We start from the raw sequence: 22,673 nt of genomic DNA, 5'->3' as shown, positions 1-22,673 counted from the left end.
ACAAGAACTAATACCCATACTCCTCAAGCTCTTCAGAGAAACAGAGAAGGAGGGAGCTATCCCAAACTCATTCTACGAAGCCAATATCACACTCATCCCCAAACCAGGCAAAGACCCAACCAAAAAGGAGAATTACAGGCCAATTTCCTTGATGAACACAGATGCAAAGATCCTTAACAAGATTCTAGCTAACAGAATCCAGAAACACATAAAAAAAAGAATGCACTATGATCAGGTAGGCTTCATCCCAGAGACACAGGGATGGTTTAACATATGTAAGTCAATAAATGTAATCCAACATATCAACAGAGCCAAGGTCAAGAATCACATGATTATCGCCACAGATGCAGAAAAGGCCTTTGATAAAATTCAACATTCATTCATGCTAAAAGCTCTGGAGAAAATGGAATAGAAGGAACATTTCTAAAAACAATAAAAGCCATTTATGACAGACCAATAGCCAATATTATACTTAATGGGGAAAAGCTACAACCAATCCTCCTAAAATCAGGAACAAGGCAAGGATGCCCACTGTCTCCACTCCTCTTCAACATAGTCCTAGAACCCTTAGCCAGGGCAATAAGGCAAGAAAAAGACATTAAAGGGATCCGCATAGGGAAAGAAGAAGTTAAACTATCCCTTTTTGCAGACGACATGATACTATACCTCCATGATCCCAAAAACTCCATCCCCAAACTTTAGAAATCATAAGTCACTTCAGCAAAATAGCAGGATACAAAATAAACCCACAAAAATCAGTTGCCTTCCTATACACTGATAACGTACAGGAAGAGAGGGAAATAAAGGGAGCAACCCCATTCACAATAACCTCCCCAAAAATAAAATATTTAGGAATTAACCTAACCAAAGATGTAAAAGAACTATTTAATGAGAACTATAAAAAGTTAAAGAAAGAAATTGCAGAAGACACTAGGAAATGGAAAGACCTCCCATGCTCCTGGATAGGCCGACTTAATATAGTAAAGATGGTAATACTTCCAAAACTAATATACAAATTCAATGCAATTCCTATTAAAATCCCAATGATGTACATCACTGAAATACAGAAAACAGTCCAAAAATTTATATGGAACAACAAAAGACCTAGAATAGCCAAAACAATTCTAGGGGATAAAGACAATATGGGAGGGCTATCCATGCCGAACTTCAAACTCTACTACAGAGCTATAATCACAAAGACAGCATGGTACTGGCACAAAAACAGACCCGAAGACCAACAGAACAGTATAGAAGATCCAGAAATAAATCCACAGGCCTACAGCCAGCTGATATTCGACAAAGGAGCCAAAGACATACAATGGAAGAAACACAGCCTCTTCAACCGCTGGTGCTGGGAAAACTGGGCAGCCACATGCAGAAAACTAAAAGTGGACCCCAGCCTATCACCATGCACCAACATCAACTCAAAATGGATTAAAGACCTTAACATTAAACCTGAATCTCTGAAACTACTGCAGGACAGAGTAGGAGAGACACTTGAACTAATAGGCACAGGAAGGAACTTCCTGAACAGAGTCCCAGGGTCACAACAAGTTGGAGAGACTCGACAAATGGGACTACCTTAAAATAAAAAGCTTCTGCACAGCTAAATCTATCGCAACTAAGCTAGAAAGACAACCAACTAATTGGGAAAAAATATTTACCAGCAATATATCAGACAAGGGGTTAACATCCTGTATATACAGGGAACTCAAGAAACTAATCCCTCCCAAACCTAACAAACCAATTACTAAATGGGCAAGGGAACTAAAGAGGGACTTCTCAAAGGAAGAAGTAAAAATGGCACAGAAACACATGAGGAAATGTTCATCATCCCTGGTGGTGAAGGAAATGCAAATAAAGACAACCCTGAGATACCACCTTACCCCAGTCAGAATGTCCCACATCCACAAATCAGCCAACGACAAATGCTGGAGGGGATGTGGAGAAAGAGGAACCCTATTACACTGCTGGTGGGAATGTACACTTATACAACCACTTTGGAAAGCAGTCTGGAGGGTCCTTAGAAAGCTAAAGATTGACCTCCCTTACGACCCAGTCATACCACTTCTAGGCATCTACCCTGAACAACAGGAACCAATATACAAGGACACGTGCACCTCCATGTTTATTGCAGCACTGTTCGCAATAGCTAGGATATGGAAACAACCTAGATGCCCCACCACAGATGAATGGATCCAAAAATTGTGGTATCTATACACAATGGAATATTATGCAGCCATTAGAAATGACAAAATAATGGCATTTGCAGGGAAATGGATGGAGCTAGAAGGAATCATGTTGAGCGAGGTAAGCCAAGAACGAAGAGACAAACGGTACATGGTCTCCCTGATAAGTGGATGCTAAATCCAAAATGTTAGGTGATACGACAAAACTAACAGGACTTAAGAAACAAAGAACTCCCGCTCATCTGGTTGAACCACTACTAAATATCCCCATGCTGCTGATCACAAATATGGTATATAACATGTGAACACTGTTATATATTACAGACTGTGATAGACAATTTGCTCCAGGAAAGTTAGAATGAACTTGTGACTTTGAAATTATGTAATCACTTAATCACAATAAAAAAAAAAGAACCTCGGGGGAAGGGAGGGAGGGAGGGGATGGTAGGGGGAAAACAATGGAGGGGCTAACAATGTTCAAGAGGAAGTGTACTCATTACCTCACTCATGTAACTGTAACCCTCTGTATAGTATCTTTACAATAAAAAAAAAAGGGGATACAGGTGGACCCATTACAACAATAAGATGTACAAGTTGTTATGTTGAAAAAGAACTTTACAACTTTGTTGGGGGGGTGGGGGGGGTGGGGAGATGATTGGGGGGGGAGGTGTATGGGAAGGGATGGGAAGGGGAAACAAAGAGGAGGCAACAATGCTTGATAAGAAATGTACTCATTTTCTTGCCCATGTAATTGTAACCCCTTTGTACAGTGTTTTCACAATAAAAAAAATAATAAATTAAAAAAAGTCGGCCTGTGTCTTGAAAGTTTGGCGTTTTTCTGTTCTCTATAGGCAGAAAGTTTTCTCCTCCTGGTGAGGGCTGTAGGAGGAATTGTACACACCCAACTTAGTGTACATTTGGGGAAATTGAGGCTGTAGCCTCATCGAAATGAGGCCTCAGGAAGACCAGGAGCCTTCAACATGAGAAGGCTTCCTCCATCTCCCACTACAAATAGCCCTCAACCCACATTACAGGTGCTAGGCTTCGACTCTGTCAATGGAAAAGGACATTGGGAGGTGGAAAGATGCCCATGGGTTAGTAAATTGATCTTGAGTGAATAACTAGGGTAGGAGAATGCCCGTTTTTCCATGGGTGGCTTCGTTTTTAAAATTTCTTTTTTTTTAAGCACTTGAGGAAAGACAGTGCATTTTGATCCACATTCTGCCCTGTACCTCCCCTACCCACCCCTTCCCTCCCTCTTCTTCATTTCATAGGTTACACACTGAGTTCACACACTTCTCCTCTTCATTCCTCTACCTCCACTTCACTTGACCCCATCACACCTATTTCAAGTCCCCACTTCCATTTGTTTACTTGGTTTAATTTTTATTCTTTCTAAGGAATTACACTCTTTGAGATGTCCCTTGAATCTACAGTACTTCCATAATACATGTGTGTGTTGACTTGCATGCCACCCAGCACATCAAATAATCCATGCACACTCTGTATTATATGGTGCATACTACACGAGAACACCAATTCATTCCCTGCATGGCTCGAAAAAAAATCCCTGTCTCAAAACAAACAAGAAGATCTGTGATTGCTCAGAGGACAATTTCAAATGCAAATGAGCATACTTCCAGAGATCTTCTCTTCAGTCCTTGCTAAACCCGAGAAAGTCTGACAAGGAAAAGCATTGACATACATAATAAAGTCAATAAATAATGTAATATTTGCTTATGTGATACAGTAGTAATGTAACATTTGTAATAAAAGGTGCTGAGATCTGGCTGTTTATTTGTATTTTGCTCACAAATACACTGAGTGGTGTCAAGTTGAGGTTGACAGGTAAGTGTTACGTGACATCCTTCAGAAATCAATAGGAAACAAGAACCAAGAGAGACAGAACTTGGTCATTTGTTCTGGTATCCACTTAACAAGGTATTCCTAAGATCAGATAACAATTAGACTCATCCTAAGAAGATTTTTCTGGAAGGACTCCATTGGAGAGAGTTGGGATGAAATTCACACAGAGGAAAACCAGGGAAAGAAGTATTAAACTGAAATCCCTTCCATGTGAGATTCTAATCCTGGATAGATATCAAAAGTTTGACTGTACACTAAAATTTTCCATGGTGTGGATTTTAAAGGTAGGAGAATTTACTGAAAATCTAGATGTAGACATGTAATACATTCTGAATGAGAACAGTTTCTTAGCGAAGAGTGTGTTTGTTCTGCCTGCGATAAGAAAGAGTAATTAAGTAATACCCCAACCACTTCCTTTAGAACAGCATTTGTAAAAGACTACATCCTAAATGAAGAGGGCACTGAGGATCTGAACTTATTCTACAGAGCATAATTTGGGTCTATATTGTGTAGCTTATTTTCCATAAGTCCTACTTGAGCTAATGTTTGTACTCTATTGGAACCCAGAGAATCATTTGAAGGCACATGTCTGATAAAGAACTAGAAATGGCAATAAAAGATATGGAGAAATGCTAAAAAGAAAAACAAAAAACAGACAAGAATCTAATGTATATATATGTGTATATATATATATATATATATACATATATATATATATATATATATATTACAGATAGAGAATACTAAGCAGCTGGGTGGCTAGAGGAGGGAGGGATGAGAATGTTGGAAGGATAACATTAATCAAAATGTATTCTATTCAAAAACTGCTTTTTAAAAAAAAATGCATCCTTCGTGAAACTACTTTGTGATCACAAATATGTAGAAATACATAAAAAATAAAGCAATATGAAATAAGGAACTCTTCTGTGAGTCTTGATGCCTTTACCACAATTCTAGGCTGAGAGAGTTGGTAGGATTTGTGTTCCATCCTTACAGGCTTTGAAACTAGGGTGCTCTCTACTTGCATTAATTGTGTTGGTGAATAAAAAATACCGAGCAATATGTTAGATGACCACATGCTGTTGGGGAAATGCAATAATTAATGTAGACACATATATATTTATATTTATTTATTTATATAGCTTTATATGTAAATATATAAAGGCTTTATATATATGTGTGTGTATATATATATATATATATATATATATATACATATATTACTTTTATTCCAACAAGAACAGGGAATTTTCATGGAAGAGTCAATCAGAAAATAGGATTAAGCCAGAAGGAAGAAGGAAGTAGTTCAAGGCTGATGCTGACCTTATCTTGACTTCCAAGGATGCTGCCCTTTACCAAGGGTAACAAACATGTCCCAAAGACACCAAGAGTCTTTAGTGTATCTGGCACACTTTAGGCATCCATCCAAAAAAATGGGAAAATGACTTATTCGGTGAGAATATTGTAGCTAGATTGGCACTGGGTGAAAGATGACTTATTTTTGTGTTCAGAACCAAAGCATCTGAAAAACAAGCATAGGACTAACCTCAGAACAAAGTCATCCTCTCATGAACATTTTGAAAAAATGTCCATGCTTCTGTTTCTGAGAAGCTTATGGACATCAGATACATTTTATCTCCTGGCTACCAGTCCTCCAATGGGAATGATAGATATTTACAAATATCTATAAATGATAAACAGAGGGGCTGGGAAACTGGTTCAGTGGTAGAGTGCTGGCCTAGCATGCATGAAGCCCTGGGTTTGATTGCTCAGTATACCACATACACAGAAAAAGCCAGAAGTGGTGCTGTGACTCAAGTAGTAAAGCCTTGAGCAAAAGAAGCTCAAGGACAGTGCCTAGGCCCTGAGTTCAAGCCCCAGGACTGGCAAAAAAAAATAAATTCATTTGGCAATGGGTGGTACAACTATTTTCTTTAGTTTAGATATCAGGGACTGTGAGAAGGTAAGAAATACTGAAATAAATGGACCTTAGGCCACGAGATGTGTTCCACCCATCTATTGCATGAAGAAATTTGATGCAAAAAAAACAAAAAACCAAAAAACTTCTGATCAGTCAAGATGGAGAAATCAGACCACTGAATTCATAGAGAAATCACTCCAGATCCGTTGTATAGCCATGACAGGCAACTTTCTGTCTTTTCTGAGAATGTTTTCTCCTGGTTTCCTTCCTCTCCACACAAACAGCCATAGTGGATGGATGAATAGCATGGGAAGAACAAATCAATAGGACCATATTCCTGAATCAGGTTAAGAATTGCCATTTGTGCCTTTTTCCTGTGCTTTTTTTTTCTTCAGCAAGAAATGTAATCTGAGAAGCATGGTAGACCTCCAATTTATGTTGGTGTTTATAGATGATTTGTTGATGATTGGATGTCATCCCATGATTGGATTGAAGGGGGAGGCTGCTATCTTGGATTGCAGAACAAGGTTCTATGGCTTCCACCAAGGTCATAGAGACAAGCTCCCCCACCCCGCCTTTGCAAGGTGGAGATGGAGACCTGTGGATGTGGACACCCAATCTCCTGACCTAACCAGGACAGAAGGAGGAGGAAGAGCCATGCCTGTCCTTAGAACCCCTGCCTCCCATTGTGCTCCTAAAACCACCATGAAGGTCACTGGGCTCCACTTTATTTTTCCTCCAAGCTAATCCAATTAGTCTGAGGATGCCAGACACTGCCCATCCACCCCCTCCCCCGACCCCCCCCCCCAGTGAGGGACAGTCAGAGGACAATTTCAGGGGGACAAAGGGTCATTATGGATCAGGTCTGTGGAGCAATGGTATAAAAGGAGGGAATCTGTTCATATCCTCTCCACCATACCTGTCCTGCTCTGAGCTTCTTCAGGACAAGGACAACCAGCAGTATCTACACGATGAAGGCTCTGCTCTTTACCCTGCTGTTCGGTGTGGCCTGTGCTGGCCAAAGACCTCAGGTCCAGCCATCAGAGGTACCTCTGAATGGGCATGTTCATCTTGCATGGCCCATGTGTGTGTGTGTGTGTGTGTGTGTGTGTGTGTGTGTGTGTGTGTGTGTGTGTGTGTGTGAATGAGCCAGTTGTGTGTGTATGTGCATTTGTGTGTGAGATAGTCTGTTTGATAGCACGTGGATTCAATGAGTCTTCATAATCAGGAAAATGCCTTTGCACCTTTCAACTCCCTGTCATGTGACAAAGGTGTCCTCTTCAATCCAAAAGCTAAGGCAACAGTATTGTAACTTACACTGGGTCACATGTCGTGCCTACATGGAATCCCTAACTCACTCTCCACATGCAATGGTTCCCAAGCATGTCTCTCTGGGTCCTGGTGTCACCGTGTGGGACTCCACACAAATTGCCAAGGCCTGGCCTCCTCTTCTTCTATTGCCCAGTCAGGAATGGCTTCTTTGATGCTGGGATAGAGGGAACAGTGGTGAGGATGAGAAGTGGGGAATCAGGAGAGTGCTGGCCTTTTGCCTTTGGGACATGGGTCATTTAGGTGACTGGCAAGTGGCCATCTTGGCGGACAAGCCAGAGAAGATCCAGGAGGGCAGACCCTTGAGAGGCCTGCTTCGACACATTGAGGCTCCTGAAGGAGGTAAATCCATGACCGTCGACTTTTACAACAAGTAAGCAAAACCTTCTCTCTCATTCCCCCCCTCCATACCTCTCTAGGATTGATTGGCAGAGCCTGTGGCTTCTCACATGTCTGGGACATTTGATACTTCATGCAGACAGGGACAAGTTTAGAAAAGGACATCATTGCCGGTTTCCATCCATGAATGGATAGTGTGAGCTCTGTGGAGACCACACTGTCTGGAAGAGTATTCTAGAAGAATTCTCTTCCCTTGACACTAGCACAAAACTATGCAACTAACAGCCAAAGCCCTGGTGGCTCATGCCTGTAATCCCAGCTGCTCAGGAGGTGGAATCTGAGAGAGCGAGGTCTGAAACCAGCCCAGGCAGGAATATCCATTAGGAACTTAACACCACCAGCCTTGAGCAAAACACCTGCCCTGAGGATGAGCCCTCTTGTTCTGAGTTCAAGCCCCAAGACTTGCACAAAAATGACAAAGAATGATGATGAAAAGAATCAAAATGAGCATTTCCCCAGGTTGATGTCCTCCTTGGCTACTCGAAAGGTCTGGAAGTAGTTCCTGGGATTTGTGGATAGGAAATAAGGACTTGGTTGTTGTTCTGTTGTTGTTTTATTGTTATCTTACAGGCAAACTGGGGAGTGCCAAAAATACACTGTTGTGGGTGAGCTGAAGGAGGATGGGGTCTATGTAGGACAGTGTGAGTACAACGTGGCATAGACAGAAGACTGGATTCAAAGCAGGGGTGTGCACACGGTTGGGAGATTCATGGAGGTCACTTCAGGTGTTCCATCAATAGCTTTGAATTCTAGAAACATCCAAGAGTAGGAGATGATCTGAGATTAAAAAAATACGCTCAACTTCCAAGGTACTCGGTTCTTCCTAGAAAATTTTATTATTTTTATATTTTTATTTTATTTATTCTTTAAATATTTTTATCCATTCTATTTGATTATTTATTATTTTATTATTCCTTTTGAAAAATGACCTCTGAGTGGTTACACATGGGAGTCACTATTTATGAGAGCAGCAAATACATCGGATCTTGATAGGTGTCTCCACATTTGGGGGGATGTGGGGCCCGGGGGCGTGGATAGCTTTGGCGGTGGGACACAATTCCCCATCCTCTGGTCTTTTATCTTGTTTCATTTATTTACTTATTTTTTAAATCATACTGCATGTGTATTTTTTTTAACTATCTGAAAACTGTATAAACAGGCGATACAGATGTGATCAGCCCCAGCTCCTGACTCTTAAGTTATCAGCACATGTATTGATTCATTGTAATAGGTTTTTCTTCTCTTTGTGTGGTGGTGCAAATCAATTCCCTTTCAACAGAGTGAGAGGGGGAGGAGGTTGATGAATTAGCATTGTAAGGAAATGTCTATGAATTAAATTGGGGGGGAGGGAATGTGTCCAACAAATGCTTTAATCTAGTTGGTCAGGTGTGATTACATCTCATTGGAAAAAAGTGACTTGATGTCCATATGTTCAACATTGATCGAGACTCACTGTGTTCATAAAACTGCTTTGTTGACCCCTCTGTACAGTCATTTAAGGATAATTAAAATATACTTCATAAGAAAGTCTATTAGAGGGGCTGGGAAGGTGGCTCAGTGGTAGAGCGCTTGCCTTGCAAGCCTGAGCCCCGGGTTCGATTCCTCAGCACCATATAAGCAAAAAGAAAAAAAGCCAGAAGTGGCGCTGTGGCTCAAGTGGTAGAACGCTAGCCTTGAGCTGAAGGGCTGAGGGACAGCGCCCAGGCCCAGAGTTCAGGCCCCACAACCGGACCCTCCCCCCAAAAAAAGTCTATTAGAGGTCTGATAGACCAATGATCGAAGGAAAAGTGCTCTAATTTACTGAAATCTCTGATATAAAAGGCAGAATGTCAATAAAAGGAGAGCATACCTGCGCCTACTGAATTTTTATCAGTTTGACCTGTGACCCGTGGGAGCACAGATTCAGGTAGATTCAGCGGAGGATGGTGTTTTGGGGAGTATGGAGAATTCAGAAATTCATCTATGGGGCCTCTCTCCCCCCACAAAATCAAAGTATTTGAATTTCAAGGGAGTGCATGAGATGGATGGATTAGGCGCAAAGTTTTTTGGTTAATGCCCTCCAGCCTAATCCGGGAGGAGAGGAGAAAACAGTCTATTCCACATAGGACCAGGGGGACATGAACTGTGGTTAAGGAACTCAAGTGGACTCACCCTGGGTTCTTTCTCTTCCATCGTAGACTCTGGTATGAACACCTTTGAGGCTGTGAAGCAAAGCAAAGACATCATCATCTTCTACAACGTGAATGTGGACAAGGAAGGGCAGATCACACGCATGATCCTGGTGGCAGGTGGGTACAAGGGTGGGGGAGGATGTCTACCCACCTCAGGACGAGGAGGGGCTGGACTGGGATGGGGCAGAGTAGCCCATGGCTGATCACCTTAGCCCTGTACTGTTGAGTGGAGGAGGCAGGATGGTTTTCTGTACTCCGGAAATGTATCTTTGGAAAGACCTGTCTCTGTCACACATTTAGTCCATCCCATTCCCACAGCTCCCTGTGAAATAGCCTGGACCACTCATGCAGGGATAATTGGGCTGTCAGCTACGGACCCACATGGCAAATTCTCATTTAATTTGACTGAAGCAGACTTGGTCCTTTCCTGTGGGAAGTGGGCTCATTTCCGTGTGGAACTCGCCTACCATGTTCTCAACAGAGTGAACCGGAATGTGCATTTCCCAGCAGGTGCACACCAATGGAGCCTCTCAAATATGTTGTCAATCCCCATGATATCTTGAGCTCTGACCAAGCATTTCAGTTTTATATTGGGGTGTCCATTATACTCAAGGAGGACATCATATTGAGCATCTGGCTGGTTGAATTATAAAGATGTGATTTAAAGTTTTGATTGGTTTATTTTTTCAGCTGCAACAGGGCTAACATGGTTAAGTAAAGTTCAAATCGTTTGGTTCTCTCCTTTTGGGAGGCCAGGGCAACAACACAGAAAACATGGATGGTCATGTAGATGGGGGAAAAAGGAAACACTAGAGTATGGAGACCAGATAGAAATCTCAGCTGGACACGGGTTACCGAGGGGCTCATGCCTATCACCATAGTGACTCAGGAGGTTGAGATCTCAGGATCAAAGCCAGTCTGGGGCAGGAGTGACCATGAGTCTCTTTATCGCCAATGAGCCACCAAAAAAAAAAGCCAAAACTGGAGCTGTGGCTCAAGTGGTAAAAGAGCAGCCTTGAACAACAACAACAAAAAAAGCTCAGACCCCTAGATTAAGCCCTAGGACTAGAACCAGAACATAAATAAAAATCACATATAAAATAATAAATAAATAAACATTAATTAAATTAATAATATAAATAAAAATTAATTAAATTAAAAATAAAATAAAAACAACAACCAACAAAGAAAAACAACTCAGTTCCATTATCACTTGATCACTGAGGCAGTGTTGAGAACACAGATGATTGGCTGTCCAGATCCTTGCTTGAAGAGTCGTTGCAAAAATCTGAACAGTGGAGGGCTGGCTAAACAATTAACTTCCATCTACCTTGCCAATGTCACTGCTACAGGTGGGGGGGGGGGAGACCAATTTGCTCTTCCTGGTGCTGCTGGGGACAGGGAGGAATATTGGAGGCCAATGAATGGAGACAGCCCAGTGGGAAGCATCATCACCTAGGATACATTTTTCTTTCTGTCGTGGGGCTTGAACTCTGGGCCAGGGCACTGTCCCTCAGCTCTTCAGCTCAAGGCTAGTGCTCTACCACAGAACAACTTCTGACTTTTTCTGCTTATGTGGTGTACTGAGGAATCAAACCCAGGGCCTCATTCATGCAAGGCAAGCACTCTCTACCACTGAGCCACCTTCCCAGCCAGTGTAGGCTGCATTTTGATGCAAGCCCTTCCCTGACCTCCTTCCCATTGCTACCACAGGGAAAGGGCAGAGCTTGACAAAGCAGCAGGAGAAGAAGCTGGCCAAGTTGGCCAAGAAGAGGAACATCCCGATTTCCAGTATCCAACACATCCTGGAAACTGGTAAGGCCCAGATCCTGGTTTTCCCATGGCCTAACTGCGCCGCCCCCTCCCCCAAAAAAGAAATCATGCCATGAGATCACTCTAGAAGCTTCTAGCTTAGCATCATCTGGAGGCACAATTGCATGTTACTTGAGAGTTAGTGATAAACTTGGTGATGTCTGACATCCTTCCCTGATCCTGTGTTTTTTCTTTTCTTCCTTGTTCTTTGTCACAGATGATTGTCCTGAGTAAGGACACTGGCCCTGGGTAAGTTGACACGGACACCTGTGGCCCTCCACCCTCCCAACTGGGAGGTATTTTTTCCTTGGATGGTTTGGTTCGATATGGAAGAGATATGGTTCAGTTCAAAGGGAAGGCTTTAGACCCTGAGACCCTTGGGCAATGGTCTCCTTCTAGGACTGCTTGTGTTTTCCATGTGCAGTCTGCACTATGAAGCCATTCACAGGGTCTCAGGTGCATTTGATCCTCCTCTGCTCCCTCCCAACAGGTGGTAGCATCTTCAGGAACACCTGCAAATCCATCTTCCTCGTTCAAATGGAATCAGCTCTAGGATGAAAAGCCATCCTGAACTTTCAACCTTCTTTCCCCTTTCCTGCGAAGCCATCATGCTGATGCACAGTTTTGTGTCTTCTTCTCCCCTTTCTCCTGAAATTTGCGTTATCATGACTTAAGTGATCCAGTAAACCAATTCCCAAGCATCCAATTCTGACTGTAAAGACTCGAATCAATGTCTCCTGGCCCAGAATTAGCCACCCCAATTGAGAGATGGAAAACTAAGTCTATACGGGAACAGAAGATTCTTTGTCTTAAAAAAAATTCAGAATAAGCCAGGTGCCGGTGGCTCATGCCTGTCATCTCAGCTAACACAGGAAGCTGAGATCTGGAGGATCCCAGTTCAAAGCCAGCCTGGGCAGGAAAAGTCTGTGAGACTCTTATCTCCAATGAACCACTAGAAAACCAGAAGTGGCACCATTCAAAGTGGTAGAGAGCTAGCCTTGAGCTGAAGAGCTCAGGGACAGCACCCATGCCTAGATTTCCAGCCCCATGACTGACAAAAAAATTCAGAATACAACCAGACTCCTGCCACTAATCCTAGCAACTTAGTATAGAAGGGTTTGAACTCAGCCCCAGGAGACTGTGATCTCCTATTAGTCACCCAAAACCCAGGAGTGGTGCTGTGGTTTACACGGTAAAGTGGTTCTAGCCTTCAACACAGAGCCTTCGGGCGAATTCCCAGGCCCTGAGTGCAAGCTCAGGACTGGAAAAACCCACACAAAAAAAAACAAGGACAGAGTCCTTGAGTGTTTCAGCATTAGGACAAAAAAAGGTAACCTTCAAAACTATAAGGATACCTTCATTTCTGTAGATTCCACATGAAATGTGAGGCCAGGGCTCTTTTTAAATTTTATTTTTAAATTTTCCTGTAACCACCATAAGATTTCCAGACCCATCAGATCCTACAGAAGTGGAGTATTGGGTGTATGACTTACTTGGTTTAACAGTTTTGGTGAACTCATTCTCCAGCCCAGGGTGGGACTGGAATAGGAATTATTTCATATTAAAACACTCACACTCCTTATGCATATTTACTGAACTATGTCCTATTAATTGTGGGTTGAGAGATGTTTAGAGGTAAACAGATGAAGTCTCCCCACTGTGGAGTTGTATGTTGAAGGCTCCTGGTGTTCCTAAGGCCTTTTTTATATCATTCAAGAGGCTCCAGCCTCTATATCCCTGGACTTACCCATGTCCATCCCTCCTATAGCCACCACCAGTAGGGGAGAATATTTTTGCTTTTTGTCAGTCATGGGGCTTGAACTCTGGGCCTGGGCACTATGCCTGAGCTCTTCAGCTCAAGGCTAGAGCTCTAACCACATATATGTCACCATTTCTGGTTTTCTGGTGGTTTCACTGGAGATCAGAGCCTCATGGACATTCCTGCCTGGGCTGGCTTTGAACCTGTGATCCTCCAGATCTCAGCCTCCTGAGTAGCTAGGATGACAGGCGTGAGCCACTGGTGCCTGGCTGGCATTCTTTATCCTTGACACAGGACAGGGCTCAGTTCTGCTGAAAGGAAACCACCACATGGTTCAGACAGAAGAGAGTTTATTAGGGGGCAATCCAACCACTAGCCTGCACCAGATGTAAGCCATGCAGACAGGTGGAGCTAATGGAGGAGACAGACTATATCTGGGAAAGAGGAAGAGGAGGTGTGGCCACAACCAGATGTGGAAGAGACATAAGAAAGGAAGTAACCTCAGAGGAAGTGGAAGTAAGCCTAGAACCTGGAAATCCTTTGCTGGTTCAGTCAGGTGACTGATAGCTACTGGTGATTACTGGGCAGATGAATTCTGGTGAGCCTCCATTCTGTATGAAGACAAGTAGGGGACTAGGGAGGTTCTGTGGGCAGAACCAACAGCACCTTTATTTTGCCTTCCTGTATCACAACTTGTGACTAAAGCTACATTCTTGGGAAATGTGGGGTACGCCATCAGTCACGGTCTTCAAGATTATATTCTTTTCTAATCTTGAAACACTCAAGGACTCTATAGTTGTCTCTGTGTTTTCAGGTCCTGAGCTGGTACCCAGGGCCTGCGCATCCTCCCTCAGGTTCTGTGTTCAAGGCTAGCACTCTACTTACTTCTGAGTTTTGGGATGATTCATTGGAGATGAGACTTTCATGGACTTTCTTGCCCTCTGGCCGACTTCAAACCATGATATTTAGATCTTAGCCTTCTGCGTAGCTAGGACCAGAAGCATGAGTGAGCCTGGAGTTATTCTTAATAATAACAGTAACAATAAGAACAATAACTATAGTTCTCTTATAGACTTAGTTTTCCATGATTCAATTGGAGTGGTTAATTCTGAGCCAGGGGACATTAATCTGAGTATTCACAGTCAGAATTGGATTCTGTGGAACTGGTTTATTGGATCACTGAGTTAAGTCACAATAGCACAAATTTCAGAAGAAAAGGAAGAAGACAATGAAAAACCTTGAATCCAGATGACAACTTCCCAGGAAAGAGGAAAAGATGTGTCAAAGTTCAGGATGGATTGTTGTCTTAGAGCTGATTACATTTGAATGAGGAAGATGGATGTGCATGCATTCCTGAAGATGCTACCACCTGTTGGGAGGGAGCAGAGGGCAATCGAATGCACCTGAGACCCTGTGAATGGCTTCATAGTGCAGATTGCACATGGAAAACACAAGCACCTACAGAAGGAGAATGTGAGGCCTGGATGGCTAATGGGCAAATTTATTTCTTTCAGGACCAAATCTGTGCCTGGGGCCTGGTCTTCCTAGGACAAGGAGATGGTTTCCTCAAACTTCTATCCAAGATGCATTTTTGGTTGTAATGGCTGATATCTAGTTTGTACTGGAAATTCTGTGTGTATCTTCCATGTCCAAATGATTTCTGAGGATCTGCCCTATGGCTAAGAGAGTGTGTCAATATGATATCCTCCACTCACTCTGAGAGTCCCCAGAAGCTCATCATCTTCCATGCTTCAGATCACACATGATTGACTGTGTTCTTCTCGCAATTATGTGGAGGCCAAAGTCATCAGGGAAGATTTCTGTGATAAAGGTTATTTTTTTCTTTCATGCAATTGTTTCTAACATATTTATAAGATGATTTCTATGTTGCTTTGTATGTCCCTCCCCCATGGTATAAACCCTGCTTTCACTTGATGTTGGTATAATTTGTGGAGGGGAAGAGCAAAAACAAATCATTTAACTAGGGATACAGGTGGACCCATTGCAACAATGAGATGTACAAGTCCTTATGTTGAAAAACGAACTTTACAACTTTGGTGTGGGGGGGTAAAGGACAGGGTGGGGGGAGGTGGGGAGAGAATGGGAAAAGATGGGAAGGGGAAACAAAGAGGAGGCAACAATGCTTGATAAGAAATATACTTGTTATCTTGCCCATGTAATTGTAACTCCTCTGTAAGGTATTCTCACAATAAAAAACAAAACAAAAACATAGACTAAGCCAGGCACTGGGTAGCTCAGGCCTGTCATCCTAGCTACTCTGGAGGCTGAGATCTGAGGATCACAGGTTCAAAGCCAGCCCAGGAAGGAAAGTCTATGAGACTCTTATCTCCAGTGAACCACCAGAAAACCAAAAGTGGTGCCGTGGCTCAAGTGGTAGAGCACCAACCTTGAGTTGACAGTGCCAAGCCCAGAGTTCAAACCCCATGACCACTACCACCAACAACAACAACAAAAATCAAAACAGAGACTATGGCAGTCTCCTTCAAGAGAGACTCTGTTAACCATGGAATTCCACTTAGCCAAAGAAAAATATAGCAGAATTAGAGAACCAAATGGGTTGAGGGCCAGGTTTGTGTCTACTCACTCCAGGGAAGCTCAGTACTCCGTAGGATACACATCTGTGAAAAAATGCAAGGAAGAAAAAAAACACAAGATCAAGGGAGATGTTCAGTATGACCAAGTTTATGCACACTCGAGTACAGTGCAACTGTAGGCGAAGAACATACTGAATCAGGATCTTAGTGATTTCATCTCATGCTTTTTTTTGGCATTCTATAGTAAATAGCCCTGGGCCTCACCTGGAAGTGTGATAATTTGGATGCTGGAAAATAGGATGTTGTTCTCCTTGGAGAGCTCCTCCGCCTTCTTTAACTACCCTGGTCTCAGGGCCTCTAATCTCCCTGCATGACATAGAGAGGAAGTGAGGAAATTAGAAAGGATTGTGGCCTATATTTGCGTGTGTCCCCTGAGCCACATTGGGCTGTCCCTTCACCCACGGCCTGTCCCCAGCAGGCCCCCCGAGGACCAAGCTGGGTTCCCTATGGGGTGGTGTGGTGACATTGATGGAAGTGAACATTTTGGGGGTACACACCCTTTTAGGGTCCTTACGATCGCTCCTCCAGCTGTGAGCTGACCATCTGATCATTTGCATTGTCAGTACTATACCAATGACCAAGCTATGATGGAAGTGAGGTGTGTGTGTGTGTGTGTGTGTGTGTGTGTGTGTGTGTGTGTGTGTGTGTGTGGTGCCATTGCTGAACTGGGTACCCTCCCTGAGCTTTTTCCTTTGTGTTCAAGGTGAGCATTCTACCCACTTGAGCTGCACAGCTCCATTTTTGGCTTTTTGGTGATTCACTGGAGATCAGAGACTCATGCCTTTTCCTGCTCTGAGCTGGCTTGGAACCATAATCCTCATATCTCAGCCTCCTGAGTATCTGGGATGGCAGGCATGAGCCACAGGTGTCCACCTGAGAGTTCTTATTTCCTCCATGCTCTATGTGCATTTCTGTGTTTTTGAGCCTCCCTCAAATGAAAGGATGAAATGATGTGAACTTTTCCTTAACCACATTATCCCAGTTACTTTTGAGAAAAACCCACATCAAAAATCTAAATCCCATCTTTGCAAATCGTCCAACCAAGGCTCAATATTCTACCACCCCCCTGAGTATGACAGACACTCCATTATAAAATCCAGGAGGTTGGAGCTAGGTGTTCAGTCAGAGCTCATGTTATTTTCATGTTGGAGAACTTTACATTTGAGAGGCTCAATTCCCACCAATCTGTGAAGAAATTTAGATTTATTTTCATGTCTTGAGAACGTGGTGGAAGAGTTCAACATGAAAATGAGCTCACTCCATCATTGTGGAAAGAAGTGAGTCTGCATAAATCAAATTTAATAAGAATTTCCAATGTGGGTTCCTAGCTGACAGCTGCAGTATCACTGTGTGAGTGGCACAGGCCACTGCCTAGGGAGCTGTAGCAATGGGTGGACTAAAATAGAGTGCCACAGAGCCGGGTGTCTTGAAAAAGACCCACAGAGGAGGTGTTTCTGGTCTACAGAAACCTGATTCTGCGCCCATTGTGCACCCTGATGCCTCCTGCATGCACAGAGCACTGGAAAGTGAGGCATTGGCTGCTCTTCTCCATCCCCAGCTCAGCCCCTGATTCACCTGCCACCAGCATCATGACTGTGATATTTCCTTCCTCGTCCACGTTCTTGTTTTAGAAGACGATGACATTTTCCATTTGCAGCAGAACTTGGTAATAGTCCAAAGTCTGCCATGGAAGAAGTAATTGTGGTCAGTGCACTAGAGTTCCACCATCTCATTTCATAGTCCCCTGCTCCAGGTGTAATGAACCATTCTTCTCTCCTTCTGGATGAACCCTGGGTTAAGGAACCTGGTTCCTAATCAATCCCATGAACTTTCTTGCAGTTCAAACGCTTGGAGTTTGAGTGGAGAATTCCACCCTGCTCCAAAAAGAGCACAGAAAACCAATTCCTGAATTCTCCTCCATCCCCAAACCATCATAGAAAAGTATTTCCACAAATCTACATATCCATATGTTCTAGGTCTAAATGAGTGCATGTCAATATGTGAACATTTGCTCTTCTATTGACATTTTGTCTTCTATAGCTGAGGTTTCAGAAAATTAGACCAGTTTTCCTTGAAAGTTGAACTGTCGAGTACAAATGTGCTCTTTAAAAAGCATACATTTTTATTATCTTTTTTTCTTTTCTACCCCCCCCCCCCCAATATAGCCCCTGTTTTCACTGTATATGATTCTGGTGTCCTGCATCTTGTATATACATTTTTGTAATTAGGGTAGGGGAAGGGATATAACTAAACGCTTAAATAAGGGTACAGGTTGACCCATTGTAACAATGAGGTATACAAGACACTATGCTGAAAACGAACTTTATTATCTTTTTTGGGGGGAGGGGGGCTCCAGTCGTGGGGCCTGAACTCTGGGCCTGGGTGCTGTTCCTCAGCTCTTCAGCTCAAGGCTAGTGCTCTACCATTTGAGCCATAGCACCACTTCCAGCTTTTTTTTTTTTCTGTTTGTGTGGTGCTGAAGGATCGAACCCAGGGCCTCATGCATGCAAGGCAAGCGCTCTACCACTGAGCCACCTTCCCAGCCCAACTTTATTGTCTTTAAAAAATGTATTTCTCTTATTTTTAAATGTATTTTTATCTTTTTAAAAAACATATCTTATGATCTTTAAAAATATTTTTACCATCTTTTAATATATATTATCTTTTAAAAATATTTAAACTTATCTTTTATCTTTATATTTTATTACCTTTAAATGTATCTTCAATTATCTTTTCTACATTGAAAATTTTTAATTTATTGTTACTGTAGAGTTGATATACAGAGGCATAACCATTTCATACATCACATAATCAGAACTATATTTCTTTTTCTTTTAATTTTTAAGTATATTGTGTTATCTTTAAGTGGTTTGACAGAGGAGTGGCCATTCAATAAAGCAATTTGTGAATATAGTACAACTGGATCCACATGGAAAATATATGCTCTTTTTTGACAGTCCTGGGGCTTGAACTCAGGGCCTGGGCACTGTCCCTGAGCTTCTTTAGCTCAAGGCTAGCACACTACCACTTGAGCCACGGTGCCACTTCTGTTTTTTTCTGTGTATATAGTATACTGAGGAATCAAACCCAGGGCTTTGCCGCGGACCGGGTTCTGTCGGGACGACGAAGGACACCTAAGGGAGGAACCTGGAATAGGATGGGGAGATGGCAAACAGACAACTCACACACATTAGGAGTGGATGCTGAGTGCTGAGTGCAATTTAATGCAGAGGATAACAAACTTTTATAGCAAAAGTCTCCATAAGAAAGGGCAAAAGGTTACACAACCTTGCTGTAGGGCTTCTTTCTTGGGTGGTCACCAGCTGGTCGCCTGATAGGCACTTGTTTCCGGCTTATCTCTAAGAAATATAATGGGTTTCAATGTTTTGTCATCAACTAACCATTACCTTATTTCTATAGAGGCCTTAACTGTCCCATAAGATCTTTCCTGTTCTTTCTTCAATAGTAAGGTCACCGAGGCCTAGATCTAGCAAGTCTCTTAGTAAATGAAAGAGAGTAACAGGAAGTTCTTTCTCCTAAGTAGTTATCTCAGCAATTGCCATACATTCCTTTTGTTCTAGCCGCGCCTACAGCTTCTTGTAAATCTCTTACAAACAATTCCTTCTGCTGAAGTGACTTTGTGAAACCCCCAATACTTTTATATTTGCTTATGACTTGTCTACTAGCCTCCATAAGAGGGGTTTCAGGGTAGCACTTAACTCTGGTGAGTTAGTCATATTTTTAAGACACTCATCAGATATTGGAGTCGTCAACACTCTTAAGAAAGAACTTTGAATAAGGGAACGTTGACAATGAGCAAGTACAAAGAGCAGTAGAAACAGTAAAAGATTAATAGGCACTCTTATGAGGAAAAGAAAGGCAGAAACACATCTTTCCCAGGGGCTTGCCAGCCTTTTTCCAGGAGTAGGCCTCTTAGAAGCCCTATTCTCCAAGGTAGACTTGGGTGAAGTCCCAAAACTTGGAGATAGGTTTCTGTAAAGCCCCATTCTCTGAGGTAGACTTTGGTGAAGTCCCAGAACTCAGAGATAGGTCTCTGAAGCCCCTATCTTGGTCTGATAGATGGTTTCCCATGCTAAGCAGACTCCACTGGAGTCAGTGTGGCAGGGCTTCATGCATGCTAGGTGGGTATTCTACCACTGACCCACATTCCCTGCCTGAAAATATATGCTTTTAATTATTTTTTTTCCCAATGATTCCAAAGCACAATAACACCTGACATCCTAGATTTAGCATGTTGCACAGATTTTATTTTCCAATTCAATCCATATAAATTGCTTTTGGATGTATATAAAATACTTACATTCATAAGCCACTTTTGTGGAATGGTAACTATTTTGTACAACCACTGAATGTTCATAAAATGTTATTTTAAAAAAATTCAAGTATTCCCCAGAAGAATTGGGATTACAGATCGACCAGACTCGCATCTGTCTGTCCTGTTCAGACAATGTTAGAGTAAATTATTAAAACAAGTATTTCACCATGATTATAAATTAGTTAATTAATTAATCCAAGATCAAGTTTGCATGCTGGGAACTGCTTCTAACCACTAAAGCCATTCCCACCCCACACCCCAATGAAGTGACATTGATCAAGAAAGATCTTTTGTATTGGTCAACTGCTTGGATAAATCCCAACTCTTGTGTGTCACCAACCACTGAGAGATCATTTTTTAATGCAACAATAAAAATAAAATACACTGAAGACATTTTTTTTAAATGTGTAATTTCTGAATTTCCTAGGAAGAAGCAAGTACCTAGACAGTGGAGGTGAATAACCTACTTCACCACTGTCCTGACTTGTGGATGTTTCTAGATTTCAAAGCCATGTTTTGCAAGATCTGAAGACTCTCCCCCACTGAGTACATGGCCTGTGTTTTGACTCATGCCCTCTTTGCACACCACAGTGTACTTACAGTTAGCTACAAAGACTCCATTCTCATTCTTCATGCCCACAACAGTATTTTTGCCACTCTCCCTTTTGCCTGAAAATCAGTAACACAAAGCAACCGGGAAGTCCTTATTTTCAATCAATATGTACCAGTAACTTTCTCCAATCTGGCTGAGTGGCAGAGGACATCAACACAGGAGATGCTTTTTTAAAACCTCATGCTCCCATTCTTGTAATTCTTATTCTGCTAATTCTATTATTATTATTATTATTATGTGCATGTCCTGGAGCTTGAACTCAGGGCCTTGGCACTGTCCCTGAGCTTCTTTTTGCTCAAGGCTGGTGCTCTTTGAGCCACAGCCCCGCTTCTGGTCTTTTCTGTCTATGTGGTACTGAGGAACCGAACCCAGGGCCTCATACATGCTAGATGAGCACTCTACCCCTGAGCAACCCTCCCAGTCTATTATTACTATTTTTGTGCAGGTCCTGGGACTTGAACTCAGAACCAGAGTGCTGTTTCTTAAGCTTTGTTTATGTGTTCAAGGCTCACGCTCTACCAATTTGAGCCAAAGCTCCACTTCCTGTTTTGTTTTGTTTTAGGGGTTAATTGTAGGTAAGAGTCTCATAGATCTTTCCTGCCCTGGGCTGGCTTTGAACCACACAATCCTCCAGATCTCAGCTTCCCGAGTAGCTGTGATGACCGACATGAGCCACCAGGACCTGGTTGTGGGTTGAATATGTTTATGTTCATGTCAAGACAAGAGGATTCATCCAGAGGGCTTTCCATAGAAGCTGTTTGTCAATCTAAGTAAAATTCATTTGCCACACAATGGAGCTAGTGAAGGATCGAACTAGATGCTGGCATTAATAACACCATAGGCACACAGTGTCCCCATGGATGGAGGGTCTGTGGTCATGGTCCACTCCATGATGAGCTGTGTATTCAGTAGAGAAATGAACACAGGAGGGTTTGTGTAGAGTTTCTGGCTCTGTGATCTCAAGATAGCCAGTAATCATCAGTCGATTAATGGAAACCATTCATCATTTTCTTTTCTAAACATTTAGATGGTTGCTTCAAGACCAAAGGCCCCATGATTATGAGGAGCCCATGGTTCTGTGTTATCTCGAGGGTCAGAGGTATGGGAGGGAGTTTTTCTTACATGACATTAAAGGTATCAGTTAGGACTTGACCATCCTCACTAGCCATGAGGTGTCACATGAGGAATCTCAGGGGTCCTCCTTCCTGGATCTTCGCCAGGTTGTCTGTGAGAAGGACCAGGGTGTGCCACTCCTCATCCACCTAGAGGACAAATGTGCCATTGCACACCTCAGCGCCTTTCTTGTCCTTCACATGAAAACCATTGCATCTTCAGAGTTAGTAGGAAGGAAATGCAGTGCTGACACGACCCATGATGCAGTTGCCTTTAGCTTTTGCACTAAAGAGGAAATCATCAGGACCTGACAGGGAGTTCAAAGGTGCAAAGGGCATTTTCCTGATTATCAAGGCACATGAATCTACATATTATTAAAAATAAACACACACACACACACACATACACACAAGTAATGCAAGAGGAACATGCCAGCAAAGCCTGTTCATGGTACCTCAGCCCGCCGCTACACCTCAGGGCCAGCACAGACCACGCTGAACAGCAGGACGATGAACACAGCCTTCATCCTGCATGTGCTGCTGCCGCTTCT

General features: G+C 42.7%; 1 protein-coding gene across 1 annotated transcript in view; it reads left to right on the top strand.

The window, feature by feature from the left end:
• LOC122118564 (zinc finger protein 2 homolog) overlaps nt 1–22,434 on the top strand; it is a 55,395-nt gene extending 32,961 nt beyond the window's left edge. The window contains 7 exon segments of the mRNA XM_042692406.1: nt 7,549–7,678; nt 8,275–8,345; nt 9,882–9,992; nt 11,589–11,690; nt 15,987–16,176; nt 22,038–22,109; nt 22,176–22,434. Coding sequence (XP_042548340.1) covers nt 7,549–7,678; nt 8,275–8,345; nt 9,882–9,992; nt 11,589–11,690; nt 15,987–16,176; nt 22,038–22,109; nt 22,176–22,434 — 935 coding nt within the window.
• The last annotated feature ends 239 nt before the right edge of the window (nt 22,435–22,673 follow it).

This window comes from Dipodomys spectabilis, unplaced genomic scaffold, assembly GCF_019054845.1.
Source record: "Dipodomys spectabilis isolate Male_0828 unplaced genomic scaffold, ASM1905484v1 ptg000155l, whole genome shotgun sequence".
Classification (NCBI taxonomy): domain Eukaryota; kingdom Metazoa; phylum Chordata; class Mammalia; order Rodentia; family Heteromyidae; genus Dipodomys; species Dipodomys spectabilis.
This window is presented reverse-complemented; position numbering and strand designations above follow the sequence as displayed.